The following is a 13,924-nucleotide window of genomic DNA, read 5'->3' on the forward strand; positions in this document are numbered from 1 at the left end:
CTGGGAAGGGAAAGAGAAGGGGAAGGGAAGCCTCAGCTGGACATAACCCAGGAGAGGGACACACCCAGTGGTGCCAGCCAGGACAGAGCCCCCAGCCCTGGGAGCAGCATCCCCAAAGCAGGATCCCCCCCGAGACCCTCCCCCCCAACCCTCCCAGTCTGTGCTTACCTCTGTGTGTGTCTCTCTGGTGGGCTCAGCAGGGCTGGGGGCTGCGGTCTTATACTGGGCTGGACTCCATGGGGCTGTCCCAAAGTGCAGCCACAGCGGCATCACAGTTCTCAGAATTGGAGAATGGCACCCATGCTCAGCCCCCTGCCTCCCACCCACCCAGCCTCGGGACTCACCGCTGGTACTTCCCAGGGGCAGGGGGTACCACACACCCCCTGCCCTGCCCCCAATTGCCAGAGGATGGGTCCCCCCGGGAACAGCTGGGCAAGGGGCAGCGCTGAGCACCTGGAATGTTTGGGTTCTGGGTGGTCCCATGTCTCCCAGAAGGGTCCTGAGCCCCTGCACCACCTGAGGGTCTGCACATCAGCATGTGCTGCACAGAACCCCTTCAGTGCCCTGCTGTGGGGCGGGGGGACCAGTGAGGTCTATCAGCACCTGTGCCAGGGGTTTCAATAGGGGCAGCTCGGGGCTGGGCCCCTCTGGGTGGGCTGTGGTGGGTCCCTGAGGAGAGGGGAGAGTTTCCACAGAGGCTTGGGGTGATTTCCCCCATCCCAACACAGGCTGTCTCATCCCTTCCCTCCCCTCCTCCAGCCACTGTGTCTCCCATGGGATGCAGTGCAGAGATGAGGACATAGGGACAGAGACCATCATGGTCACCAGCTGCCCCTTTGCCACCTCACTGATGCGGGTCCATGTCGAGGGTGCATAGCAGACCCCACCCTGGGGAGGGGATCACTGTACCCTTTCATGTACTTTCTGGACTTCCTAGAAAGCAAAGGGGAAGTGGGGGCTGTGGGAGGCTGGGGGAGCCCAGCTCTCAGCTTTTGAGGCACTGTGGCCAGGATGGGGTGATGGGACCTCCGGGCCCATCCCTGAGCAGAGCCGCACCCCTGTGCATAGGCTGCGGGATGCGGAGGGGAAGCTGGGACCCCAAGGCCCCCGTGCAGCAGCTCAGCCCTTGGCTGTAGCATTGCAGAGAACCCCGAAAGGCGACGGAGGGATGAGGTGCCTTGCCCGGGGGTACACCCATGCCCTGCCCTGTCTGGGGGAAGCAGGCAGTGGCGGCAGGTTCGCCCCCACCTCGCCAGCCTTAGCTTCCCCTTGGCTTCTGCAGAAGAACCGCAACCACGTAGGGGAAATCCTGATGCAAAGGCCAGGGATGCCCTCAGTGCCTCAGCATGGTTGGGACCCCTGCCTGGCACCCGAAACAAGGGTGGGAGGGGAGAGAGAGCTCACAGACAGCAACCATCCCAAAGAAGGGCAGTGAAGCCTCACAGACAGAAACCATCCCCAGGAGAAGGGAAGAGCAGGTAGAGACCATCCCAGCCAGATGCCCCTGTCGTGATGTCCCTCGCCAGGATGGACCCCACCCTGGCTGGACCCCTCGCTGCAGTCATGGACACAAAACCAGGAGTAAAAGTCACAAAACTTTATACAGGAGGGACCCGTGCATGGCCCCTCGGTGCCGGATGTGGGGGGAGCAGGACAGGTGATGCCTCCAGCTCCACAGACCCCCTGGAAAGATGGGGTGAAGGAGCCTAGTGGGGAGGGCCCACACAACTCCCCTGGCCAGGGCCAGCGCTCCCCAGTCCACACTCTGAGGTGCCAGGGTGGTCCCACAGCCGCTGGCCCTCGACTGATTGCGGCGCAGCGCTGAGGCAGTGCCCACGCCTCCCTGGGACCCGGGACAGCCCCTGCAGCCATACAGCCCCCCCTGGGGCCTCCCCGGGGCTCCCCTATCCCCAGGGTCATGGCCAATCCCAGGCAGCCCCACCACGGGGCTCCGGTGCTCCGGCTCACTGCAGGACACAGACGTCCCCCTGCTCATGCTCGTGTCTGGCCGCCTCTGCCAGTTCCGGCTCTGTCGGCGCATCCTCTGCTGCCACCACCTTCTCCCGCAGCTCCATCAGCAGGTCCCGACCCTCGCTGGGTGGCAGGTTGCTCAGGTAGTACTGCGGGGCCAACTCCACCAGCCTGTGAGGACAAGTTGGGGTCAGCCAGCTCTAGGGATCCCCTGTAAGGACCTGTCACTCTCCCTCCTCTCACATTTGGGGCTGGATCTCTGAGACCACACGCAAGCAGTTGTCCTGAGAGATGGTGAACTCGTGGTAGAGCACCCAGGGGGGCAGGCGGCGCGGGGGTGGCCGCAGAAGGTACCCGCAGGCAGGGGCCAGGTGGGCCACATGCTTGTGTGTCAGCATCACGTAGTTGCCGGAGCCGTCGATGTCTCGGGCGACCTGGGAGGGACCAGGAGAAAGTGGGGTGGCTGGCACACGCCCCTAGCACCCCCGTAACTCCTCACAGCCCCCTGGACCCACCTTGAGGAAGTATCCAGAGATGAGGGCCCGCTGGATGTTGAGGGCGTTGGCGTCGGAGCCAAAGGCGGGTGGCGAGACCGGGAGCTCGATGCGGCGCATGACCTCGAGCAGCTCCGCGCGCACGGTGCCCGCCAGGCGCAGCGCCTCGGCACACACCCCGTGCTTCCGGCACCAGCCCTCATCCCCTGTGTCTGCAGGAGGGACAGCGGGGTCAGTGATGTGGGGACATGGACGGCGCAGTGCGGGCCACGATGTGACAGGCACAGGACAGTGGTACCAGGGGGATGGCGACAGGGGAACGGAGAGCCTGCTAGGCTGGGGGCTTGGAGACCACGGAAGCACTGCTGACCCCTTCAAACAGTGGTGACAGGGATCTAGCAAAGGGCACAGCCCCCAGGCTAGAGCTGGAATCCCCCAGATCCTCCCCCAGCCAGGCTGGGCACTGGGATGGGGTCAGGAATGTAGCTCCAGGGCAGGGGACACATAAGGGGGTGTGGGACACCAGGAGGAGCAGGGGATACAGGGGACACAAAGGAGCCTGTGGGATGCCCACAGGGGTGCAAGCCCCCCAGCTCCTGCCCACACTCACGCTGCTGGAAGGCATTGAAGATGTTGATGAGGGTGAAGTGGTCTCCATTGGGGTGCAGCAGCACCCGCCGGCGCAGGGCCACAGCCTCCTCCAGGTGCGTGGACAGGGGGACGAAGCAGGGGGATGCTGGGGGTGGGCAGGGGGGTCACTGTGTGTCCCCAGCACCTCCCTGGCAGTGCTGGCTCCTGAGGGCCACCCCATGCCCCCCACACGGTACCTGTGAGCATGGCAGCCAGGCTGACCATCTCCTCCACGCAGTCGAACTCGCAGGAGGCGATGAGGGCCTTGGCCAGCTGCGGGTCCAGTGGGAACTCCGACATGATGATCCCCACCTCTGACAGATTCCCATCGTCATCCAGGGCTGCCAGGTAGTCCAGGTCCTCCAACGCTTGCATCAGTGACTCGGGGGCTGCGGTGGGACATCAGGCAGCTTTGCCCACTCTGTCCTTCACCTGTCAGGCCCCCAGTCCCTCTCCAGAGGCAACCCAGGCCGTAGTGATGGCCACAGCCATGGCTGCCCCATCTGCTCCAGCCCCCCACGCCATTCCTGGCCCTCATGGGCTCTACCTGGGCGGTCAAGGAAGTCACACTGGCCCATGTCGGCGATGTCCAGGCGCTTCAGCAGCAGCACGAGACGGCTCAGGCTTGTCTCGCTAACGTGGGGAGCAGGGCTGGGGGGCAGGCGCTGCTCAAAGGCCTCTGAGTACAGGCGCAGGCAGGTGCCTGCAGGAGAGAGGCCATGAGGGACACGGACAGGGCTGTGGCACAAGCAGGTGGGGACAATGCTGGGCCAGGGGCTGCTGCCAGTCCTGAGGGGGGGACATTGGAGCAGGGGTCTCACCTGGGGGGCTGCCAGAGGCTCGCTGCATGCGTGACTCGGCCTGGCTCCGGCTGATGGGCCGCAGCACCTGCGACTCGGCGCGGATTCGGGGGTTGTACACCTGCAGGAGGCTGTGAGTGAGACACTGCAGGGGACCCCTGCCATTCCCCAAGGCCCCTCACCTGCCAGTGCAGGGCCACCACTGCCACTTTCCCGGGGCAGATCCCTCCTTTGAGCCTGGAAGATCACGGCAGGAAGGATCCCACATCCCACCGCGCCCCAGGGCAGACCCAGACCCTCACCCGTGCCCTGTCCCACTCACGCTGCGCAGCTCCAGCCCCGAGTCGATGATGAAGCGCACGGTACCCAGCGAGAAGGACGAGTCCCCAAGCCAGTGGGTGACAATGACACGCCGCTCCCGGCTCTCCTCGGGCGTCTCGTAGAGTCGCTGTGCGGCCCGGCCCACTCCGGGGTGCAGCGGCAGCACCAGCAGCAGGCCCAGCGCCGGGCTCAGCGCCATGGCCTCTGTCTGGATGGCACTGCAGCACTCGGAGATCTCCTGGGCAAGGACAATGGGGCACAGGTGACACCTGCTGACACCTGCAGTGTCCCCATGCTCACGTCAGGTTGCTGCACCATGTCCCGCATTCACCTCCCACTGCAAAGGAGTCCTGGCTCCCCCAGCTTAACCCCAGCCATCCTTTGGGCTCCCCATTGAGAGGGACACCCCAAAGTTCCCCTGCCCTGTTCCCCCATCAGCCCACCTGCTCGCTGGCCAGGAAGACGAGGATGTGGCCGGGCTCCTGGCGCCGGTGGATGTCCAAGACAGCCTGGCAGGCAGCAGCCACACTCCCATGGGCTGGCGGCTCCCGGTAGAGCAGCTGTGGCAGGGAGCCGTGCCCCGGGACCCGTACCACGGGGGGGTCCCCACAGAAAGCGCGCAGCCGCGGCTCCAGGGCGGGCGAGGTGACCACCACGAGCCGCAGGGCCGGGCGCTGGTGCAGCACGTCCTTGAGCAGCCCCAGCAGCGCATCCGTGGGCACCGTGCGCTCCTGCACCTCATCCAGCACCACCACCCCGTACTGCCGCAGCAGCGGGTCCGACGTCATCTCCCGCAGCAGCATCTCATCCGAACAGAACCTGCCACGGCCCCACCCCATCAGCACGGACCCCTGGCTGGGGGGGAACGCCTCACCCCCCCTCCCCAGAGCAGCCCGCACCGCCTTCCATTGAGGCCAGGCTGGATTAAGGGATTAAGTGGAGCTCAGCGGGATTAAGGCTCTGTGCTCCCAGCGCGGGCCCCGCTATCCCTCCCGTACCTGAGGATGGTGTCGGCGGTGCAGCAGTCCTCGTGTGGCACGCAGTAGCCCACCTCATGGCCCAGGTTCAGGTCCATCTCGTCGGCCACGCGCAGGGAGAGGCTGAGGGCGGCCAGGCTGTGGGGCTGGGTGCAGGCCACCAGCCCGTGGGCGAACCGCAAGGACAGGGCGTACTCGGCGCACCACTGAGGGATCTGGGGGGACAGGGCATGGGGCAGCGTGGTTCCAGGACTGTCCCCTCCCTGCCATGCTCCTCCAAAGGGCACAGGAACCCTCCCCACGGATCTGGCTGCAGTATCTCCAGGGCAAGGGGCTGTCCAGAGGCACTCATAGCTCAGGCAGGACCTTTCCTCCCCACTGCTGGTGAGCCCTACAGTCTGTACCAGGAGTGCCATGGCCCCACAGCTTCAGCTTCCTGCCCCGGTGTGGGACACCACGACCCTGCTCTCACATTAGGGACAGGGGACAATGGCCTGGAAAGCCCCACAGAGAGACAGGGAAGGGATCACCAGGGAACAGCTGCTGGCCAAGTGCCTGGCCTCACAGTGTGGGACAGTGCCAAGGCCATGTGGATGTCCCTTTGACACCAGAGACCCGAGTCCTGCTTCCGTCACCTCTGAGCCCCCCCACGAGCAGTGCCAGTGCCTCAGTGTCCCCAGGGCCCTGCAGGGACTGCAGGCAGGGTGCTGCACCCAAAACCACTGGCCCTGGGGCCCGCACAGGGGCTTTGTTCCCCAAATCTGGCAGTGCCAGCCCAGCCCAGCAACTCAGCAGATCACACCCAGGGAGGTGATTTGACTGAGCACCTCAAGCCCAGAGCAAACACCCTGATAGCCTGCGGCAACCCAGCCCATTCCGGCCCCACAGCAGCCACAGCTGTGCCGCCGCTCCCTGCAATCCTTTCTCAGGTCAAAGTCTGCCAGGTGCTGTCCCCGTGTCACCAGCGGCTGGGACCAGCTCCCCGGGGCAGCCGGGAGGGATTTGGGCACCCCAGCCCTGCCGCTGCCCCTGTACCAGGCCCAGCTCCGGGAGGGGCCATTCCCCTCCCCTGCAGCCACCTCCCGTGCCAGCCGCTCCCATGGTAGCATTTCCCGGCTGGTGCTGCAGATTTGCCTGGGGCCCAGTGCCGGTCCCAGCAAATCACGGTGCCTGCCCACCCCGCCGGGCTCAGCGCAGCATTCCTGGGGGCCCCGCACCCTCTCGGGATCAGGCGCTGCCATGGGGTCAGGGAGGATCCACACGCAGCCCCCGGCGCGGCCGGGCACCCCAGCTGCCCTAGCCCTCACCTGTGTGCTCTTGCCGGTGCCGGGGGGTCCGGACACCAGCACGATGCCGCTGTTGCCCTCCAGGTGTTCCATGAAGCTGTACTTGGTAGTCCAGACCGGCAGCTCACGGCGCTGCCGCAGCAGCTCGTAGTAGCGGGACGAGAAGGGCAGCCCATCGTAGGGGTTCACCTCCAGGTCGCCGTCGCAGCCCAGGGACGGGTCTTCATCCTCCTCCTCCTCCTCCAGCGCGGAGCCGGAGCCGCTCGGCCCGGGCAGGGGACCCGGGGCCCCGGAGCCGGCCATGGCGGGGACACCGGAGCTGCGAGGGCGGGCAGGGGTGGAGCGGGACCGGCGCTGACCCACCCTCGCCTACGTCCCGGGAAGGAGCCCGGTGCAGCCCAGTGCCACGTCCCGTCCCACGGGGAGGGGGGACCCGCGGATACCCGGGATGGGCGAGGGATGCGGGCACAGGGGCACGGACAGGTGTGGAAGGGCGACAGGGCCGCGGAGACCAGGAACAGAACCGGAGTGTGGGGGACCGGGAGATCGGGCAGGGAACCGGGGAAAAGGGATGGGGCAAGAGCCCCGCAGGATCGAGCAGAGTGCGCAGACCGGGCAGGACTGTGCGTGGAGACCGGACTAAGGCAGGGTACAGGGGTTGTGGGACAGGGCGGACACCTTGGGAGGGTCGGTCCCGAACGACACGGGCCGACCGGGTCGGCGGAGCACCTGTACGGGCCGGTCCGGACCGGGCACCTGAACACCGGCACCGGGCCGAACCTCAGCGGAGCGGAGCGGGCGGGCGGGTCAGGGGCGGGTCGCCAGCATCCCCCTGAGCCGCGGCCCCGGTTCCGGCCCCGGTTCCGGTTCCGGTCCCGCCGCTCACCTGCGCGCGCCACCGCGGGCCCTGCCGGGGGGCACGGTCACGTGAAACACGTAGCGTCACGTGCCCCGCCCGCGGCAGCCAATCACCGCCCGCGCCGGGCGGTCCCCGGATGTGGCGGCGGGACGGGACCGGACGGGGCCTCCGGCACCCCCGGTACCGCTCCCGCCTCCGGTAGCGGCTCTGCCCGGCCCGGTGTCCTCCGCTGCCAGCTCCTTTGTGCGGCTCCGAGCCGGGCGCGGCTGCAGCCCTAGGCCGTCCGCAGCCCTTAATCGGATTTGGCTTCACGGTACCGGACATCTCGGTGCCGGTGCGGGGCATCCTGTACTGGATCTGGGCATCCCAGTGCGGGACCGGGCGTGCCGCAGCCGGCGTCTTCTACCGGCGCATCCCGTAGCAGTGCCGGGCATCCTCATTCGGGACATCCTATACTACTGTCGAGTGTACCGGTGCCGGGCATCCCGTACCGGTGTCGGATCTTCCGTACCGGAGCATCCCGTAATGGTGCTGATTATACTGCTGCTGGGCATCCTGCTGCCGGAGTGGCGCATCTCGTACCAGCACTGGGTGTATCGGGGCCGGGCATCCCCGTGCCGGGCATCCCCATGCAGGACATCCCGTACCGGTGTTTCGCACCCAGAGCAGCTCCCTCGGCCGCCGCGGCTCCCGGCGGTACCGGCAGGTGGAGCTCCCTGACCGGCGAACGGCCCGGACGGCCCGGCCCGGCCAAAGCTCCCGCCGGGGCCGCGGGGCAGAGCCGGGCACCGCGCAGGGACCGCGCACCGGGCAGCGCCGGGTGGGGACCGAGCGGTGCCTGCTGGCCCCGGGACTGCGGAAATCGGGAACCGGGAACGTCGGAGGCTGCGGGAAGCGCCACGCCTGCGGTTCCTGCTCTCCGAGAGCCCCGGCAGTCCCTGCACGCCGGTGCCCGTGCCACATTTCTTTCTGCTCACCCCCGGTGCTGCCAGCCCCGGGGCGGGCAGGTCCGTGAAGTGGCGGGGATCTGGCGGCAGATCCCGGGCTTTGCCGTGCGGGGTGGAGGCTCCGGCGGCTGCTCTAGCTCCTGCGTGTCCCGCCCTCGCACCTCGGCCCGGGCGGTGACACCGGAGCGGCCCGGTAGGATCGCATTATGGCCGGTTTTGGCTGATCCCACACCCACCCGGTGTCTCTCTCCCGCCGGGCTCTCCTTGCCCTCCGGCTCTTCTCAAGGCCGGTTTTTGGTCGGGGTGGGGGAGGAGGGGGTCTGTCCTGGGGCTGGGGGTGACCTGCAGGGTAGGGAGGCTCCACCAGAGGTGACCCCAGAGCAGGCTCAGGTTGCAGGGAGGGGTTTAAGGTCATGCAGGGAAGGAGCCGAGTGCTGGCTCCAAGGGGCTGCTGAAGAGAGACCTGTGTAAATCTGTGGGAGCAGCAGCAGGATTCAGGGGGCTCTGAGGGTCCCAGGGCAGCATGGCCATGAGGGGCTGAGAGCTTGGCTGACCCTCATCCCTGTGGAGCCACCAGTGTTGGACAGCCAAGTGCAGCCAGCAGGAGGAAGGAAGTGGCTGGTGCTGAACCTTTGCTCCATGCGCTCGCCTGGTGCTGCAGGAGCTGGACAGGGCTGGACAGAGCACAGAGCTAGCACTGGCACAGCTGGACCTGGTGCTCCGAGGTAACAGGGATGGAAATGTGGACAAGCCAGACCCAGCCACGATGGCAGAAACTTTGTCTCAGTGGTGGTTGGGAATCTCATGGCTAGCACAGGCCCACAGCCCCACATAGCTCTTTGTGCCATGGTGTGGCTGGAGAACTCCATGCTCTCAGTTCCAGCCCTATGTCCTGCTGGCTGGGGGCTCCAGCAATGGTGCTCACCCAAAGGGGTCACCGTGCCACCACATGACCAACTCCAGTGACCAGAACCATCTTGGCAGTGACCCCGAACCCAGACCCTTGTGTGCGTGGTGTGGGGGTCCCGGGGGCTCCATCCCCACCACGCTGCTCCGTCATGTGGCAAGGGCAGGATGGTGGAGTGGGACCCCACGCTCAGAGTGCACTGAGGAAGCGGAGGTTTCACAAGCTGGGGGTACACGTGACACGGAGTGTGACAGGAGGAACCACCAGTGGCCCTGCAGCACCCCGGTCCCCACGGCACAGCCCCGGTGGCCATGGCGCCCTGGCTGCCCACCAAGGAGAAGTATGGCGTGGGTGAGTGGGGGCTGCAGGCGCTGGGCCCTGTGGGGGTTTCCACTCGGCTGGAGGGGCACAGGGCTGGCAGAATGGGGTGCTCAGGATGAGGTGACATCCACGGTCCCCCCCTGGCTCTGGTGGTGGCAGCTGGGTGATGGCAGCCAAGCTGGTGCCATTGTGAGGTGATGCAAGGAGAGGGCCAGATCCCTGCGGTGCTGGTGTTGGTGCTGTCTGGGTGCAGGAACAAACAGGGGTAGCGAGAGCTGCAGGGCTGGTGACAGAAGGCTCAGGGACAGGGGCCAAGCAGGACAGGTGCCAGCAGGACTCACGCACCAGGAGGCTTCAGAGCTGGTGCTGGTGGGGGTGGGAAGCACTGGGATGGTTCCAGTCCCTCCAGGCTGTGGGTCTGGGCTCAGCCCGGCTGCTGAGGCTCTGGGGGAGCCTTGAGATACCCCAATAATTTTCCTCAGGTTCCAGCTGGGGCTTTGCAGTTGCCTTGGTGTTGGTGATGGCAAAACCCTGGGCAACCCAATTCCTTGCAGCACCCTCAGCTTGGGCTCCCCATGCTCTGCACCAGCCCTGGGCGCCCCCACTCCCCGCAGTACCCCCAGCTTCTGCTGGCTCTGGCAGCCCTGTGTTTCTTCCCGTTTCTTGTGGGGCTGTTTCCTGCACCCTTCCCTTTCACTTTTTGCAGTGCTGGAGCAAGGGCTGAGCTGCTGCAGGGTCCTGGGCAGCACCTGAGTGAGAGCTGAGCTGCTGCTGGTCCCAGCTGGCTCAGGGTCTTCGTGGGGAGTTCAGGGTGATGGGAGGAGTACTATGGGGTCTTGGGGCTCCCAGTGCCCCAAGGTGTGAGGGTCAGCCTGAGAGGTCCCAATGAGTCAGGCGGGTCTGGGGGTGCTGCAGTATGAGCTGGCCCTGGCTTGGGACTCGGGGTAGGCACAGGCATGGTCCTAGTAGGGATCCCCGGATGTAGGGACTCTCTCCCCATCTGGGGGCCAAACCAGGTCTGCCTGCCCCAAAGCTGTCCCTGGGCCCAGAAATAGCAACAGGGACAACCACAGCGCAGCTGGGCAGGAAGCGGCTGGCCACCAGAAAGCTCCTGTCCCCACCGCCCCCCTCCCCCGCTAACAGCTCTGCTGTCCCCAGACAGTCCTGTCCCTGGGCCACCAGCCCTGGGCAGGGGCTCAGCTGGCACTTGCCCCCCTGCACTGCCTGTGCCAGGAGCAGGACTCACCAGGGTGTGGGTAGCAGGCAGGGGGAAGGGTCCCATAAGGGACCCCTGAGTGCCAAAAGGGGGCTGGGGGCTTCTGCTGTGCCCGGCCCTTTGTGGGCTGTGCTGTGGCTCTCCTGGGGTGCGGAGTCGGAGTGTTTGGGGGTCACACGCTGTTTGTGGGGCTGGAGCTCTGCCTCATCTCTCAGGGCTGAAAGGAGCCTGCTGGGGTGCTGTGGGGGGCACGCAGCCCGTGGGGTCTGGCTATGGGGTGCTGGTGCACAGGGCCTGGGGGCTGGTGAGGGGCTCCCGGCAGGGATCCCAACTCCTAGCCCCTCTTTTCACAGCCGTGTGGAACTTCCCGCGCACCAAGGAGCATCACCTCCCGCTGCAGATCGGGGAGATGGTGCACATCCTGCGGGCCTCCGAGGGTAAGGGGGACCCCCAGGTACTCCCCAGCGTGGGTTCTTGCACCCTCCTTTTTCCCTGCAGCAGGGGTCAGGACTCCCAGCCTGGCTGACGATGTCCCCTCCCTTCACAGGCTGGTACTGCGGGTACTCGCTCCGGAACAGGGCTGCCCGGGTAGGTGAGGACGTGCTGGGGTTTTGGAGGCAGGAGGGGCACTGCTGGTGGCTTTGCCTATCCCTGCTGGGTTTCTGCGTGGGCAGAGGGGGCATGGACAGCAGCTTGCCCTGTCCCCGGGGGAATGTCGGGGCTTGCAGGGAGCAAGGCTGGGCACCCTGTGGCATTGGGAGTCCCCAGCTGTGCCCCCCTGAGGGACATCTTCCAGCTTCGGGGTGCCGACGGCTCTGGCTCCTTCAGGGCATCTTCCCGGCCTCGCTGATCCGGCTGAAGGGCGCCGTGTTGGAGCAGCGGGGGTAGGTACAGGGCACAGGCAAGAATGATGGGCTCCACCTTGCGCCACGTGCGGGGTCCCTGCAGTGCTGTGGTGCTCCAGGGATCCCTGTGCCTCCCCCAGGGTGGAGGAGAGCATGGAGGAGAGCACCCCCATGGTGCAGGAGATCACCACCACGCTGAGGGAATGGGCCACCATCTGGAAGCAGCTCTATGTGGTGAGGGACGAGGGTCTGTGTGTCGGGGGCAGGGATCTCAGAGCGGGGTGGGGCACCTCTTGTGACCCCGGTGACCTTGTGGTGCTGCCGCAGGCCGGGCAGATGGAGCGGTATGGACAGGTGAAGAGGATGATGCAGGAGCTGATGGAGCAGCGCTCGCAGCTGCTCTCGGGGACACTGCCCAAGGACCAGCTCCTGCGGCTCAGAAAGGAGGTGACCGGCAAGATGGACTACGGCAACAAGTGAGGGCGGGGACAGGGCACAGGGACCTCAAATCTGCCTCTGGCACAGGCTGTGTGGTGCTAGGGTGTGCTCCCTGGTGTCCTGGCTGGCTGTCCCTGTGTCCCCATCATCCCAGCTGGCTGTCCCGTGATGGCTGGGACAGTAAATGTGCCACCAAGCCACCTGGCTAAGGGCTATGTCTGAGAAGCCGTGGCTGGGACAGGAATGTTCCTGGTGCTGCCAACTCCTGTCCGCTTCCCCAGTCTAATCTGTCCTGCGCCCTCAGACCCTGTGCAAGGACAAGTGAGTCCTGGTGGGACACACAGACCCTGTGTCCTGCCTCACTCCATCCTGGCCCCTGCAGGATCCTTGCACTGGACCTGGTGGTGCGAGATGAGGACGAGAACATCCTGGACCCCGACAGGACCAGCGTCATCAGCCTCTTCCAGGCGCACAGGAGGGCGGCGCAGACCCTCACCCAGCGCATCCAGGAGGAGACGGTGAGGGCGCTGCTGGCCCTGTACCCAAAGCCTGATGTCCCCTGTGCCAGGGGATGTGACAGGGGCTGAGCTGTGGGGCTGAGCCACCTTGTGCCCCCCACCTCGTGCCCCCCAGAGCCCTCAGCAGACAGCACCGGGCCATGGCATCCAGGGGGCTGCTTCACCCTCCCACAACCTCTACCTCCGTGTCCGCAATTTTGTCTGCCACATCGGGGAGGAGGCGCAGCTCTTCATGGCCCTGTATGACCCCAGCGAGCAGCGCATCATCAGGTGGGGTCTCAGGGCACAGGACAGACCCCTGGCCGTGCTGTGCTGGGTGTTTGTCCTGCTGCTCCCTGTGGCATTCCCCTCAGGCTGCCCATCCTGCCCAGCCCTGAATGAGCCGGCGGGTGTCACAGGGGGAAGGGGCATCCCAAAGGGCTTCTCCAGAGCAGGAGGGTTCGTTGTGGTGTGCCAGCCATGCAGCCATATCCTGTGGGACAGCCCACGGCTCGCCCTGCCCCAGGCACTGGTGAGGTGGCCAGTGCAGTGATTTGGGACAGCCAGGCTGGGCCAGTGCCTGTGCCGCGACTGGGGACGCTGGTGGGCTGAGGGGTCTGTACGGTGGGAGCTGCCAGGGGCTCTGTCATCCCGGTGCCCACCTCAACCATCACTCACCCCGCAGCGAGAACTACCTGATCCGCTGGGCCAGCACCGGGGTCCCCCAGGACATCGAGCTGCTCAACAACCTCAAGGTCGTGTTCACGGTGAGGGCAGACCCCGGGGAGAGCTGCGCTGCTGCCTCCTGCCGCCCCTTCCTGCCGATCTGCCGGCACCCGCGGCATTTCGGGTGCCCCGTGTCCCCCCGCGAGAAGCCGAACCCCCATCAGTCCCCTGCTCCTGTACCCCCAGCCCCTCCGCAGACCCCTGCCCTGACGCCGGGACGTGGCACACGCCGTCCTGCCCCTCGGGGTTGCTGGCTGCCCCTCGGGGTTCCCTCCCGGTGCTGGGGTCTCGGGGTGCCCTCTCGGTGCCCCGTCCCCGCTCGTCCCACTCCTCTCGGCACCCGCTGACTCAGCGCTGTGGCTGCAGCGCAGCGCTGACCCCCGGGACTCCGCGGAGCCATCGATATTCAAATGAGCCGGGAAAATCAATGTTAATGAGCAGCATCAGCACTTCGGCTCCGCTGACCGTGGGCTCTCTCCCATCTTCGCCCTCTGCTCTGCTCGCTGCTGATGTGCCCGCGTGTCCCCACGCGTTGTGGCTTGTCCCTATCCCTTCTCCTTAGCGCCGCTGGAAGGTTTTAGCGCAGGGGCAGCACCCGAGGGATCCGATTCCCTCCCCAGTGTCTCCGGAGCTGGAGTATAGGGCCACCTTGACATCCTTACACCATGCCAGGTTACCCCCCGCTTGCC

The 13,924-nt window shown here is 66.2% G+C and overlaps 2 protein-coding genes across 3 annotated transcripts in view; one reads left to right on the forward strand and one right to left on the reverse strand.

Annotated features, from left to right (window-relative positions):
* Positions 1-1,582: 1,582 nt before the first annotated feature.
* DQX1 (DEAQ-box RNA dependent ATPase 1) lies at positions 1,583-7,313 on the reverse strand. Of its 2 annotated transcripts, XM_062493269.1 has the most exons (11): positions 6,501-7,313; positions 5,215-5,408; positions 4,660-5,035; positions 4,218-4,454; positions 3,917-4,016; positions 3,643-3,798; positions 3,293-3,484; positions 3,076-3,201; positions 2,487-2,677; positions 2,215-2,405; positions 1,583-2,142 (listed from the first exon to the last, which is right to left on the reverse strand). In XM_062493269.1, the coding sequence occupies exons 1-11, from the start codon at positions 6,780-6,782 to the stop codon at positions 1,965-1,967; spliced, it is 2,223 nt and encodes a 740-aa protein (XP_062349253.1). In that variant the 5' UTR covers positions 6,783-7,313; the 3' UTR covers positions 1,583-1,964. The 2 variants fall into 2 exon arrangements, with proteins under 2 accessions (XP_062349253.1, XP_062349254.1); XM_062493270.1 differs by lacking the exon at positions 3,076-3,201.
* A 2,190-nt stretch (positions 7,314-9,503) lies between these two features.
* LOC134044167 (dedicator of cytokinesis protein 2-like) overlaps positions 9,504-13,924 on the forward strand; it is a 44,207-nt gene continuing 39,786 nt past the window's right edge. The window contains exons 1-9 of the mRNA XM_062493272.1: positions 9,504-9,543; positions 11,083-11,166; positions 11,277-11,317; positions 11,558-11,613; positions 11,715-11,808; positions 11,902-12,050; positions 12,395-12,530; positions 12,646-12,800; positions 13,195-13,276. Coding sequence (XP_062349256.1) covers positions 9,504-9,543; positions 11,083-11,166; positions 11,277-11,317; positions 11,558-11,613; positions 11,715-11,808; positions 11,902-12,050; positions 12,395-12,530; positions 12,646-12,800; positions 13,195-13,276 — 837 coding nt within the window. The remainder of the gene's footprint in view (positions 9,544-11,082; positions 11,167-11,276; positions 11,318-11,557; positions 11,614-11,714; positions 11,809-11,901; positions 12,051-12,394; positions 12,531-12,645; positions 12,801-13,194; positions 13,277-13,924) is intronic.

Source organism: Cinclus cinclus, chromosome 5 (genome assembly GCF_963662255.1).
Source record: "Cinclus cinclus chromosome 5, bCinCin1.1, whole genome shotgun sequence".
Taxonomy (NCBI): Eukaryota; Metazoa; Chordata; class Aves; order Passeriformes; family Cinclidae; genus Cinclus; species Cinclus cinclus.

Excerpts from the sequence above, each read along its gene's own strand:
- DQX1 (XM_062493269.1), bottom strand. The coding sequence starts at position 6,782 with ATGGCCGGCTCCGGGGCCCCGGGTCCCCTGCCCGGGCCGAGCGGCTCC. Across the intron at positions 3,799-3,916 it reads AGCCTCTGGCAGCCCCCCAG|GCACCTGCCTGCGCCTGTAC; the intron begins GTGAGACCCCTG and ends TCTCTCCTGCAG. Across the intron at positions 3,485-3,642 it reads TGACTTCCTTGACCGCCCAG|CCCCCGAGTCACTGATGCAA; the intron begins GTAGAGCCCATG and ends GTCCCACCGCAG.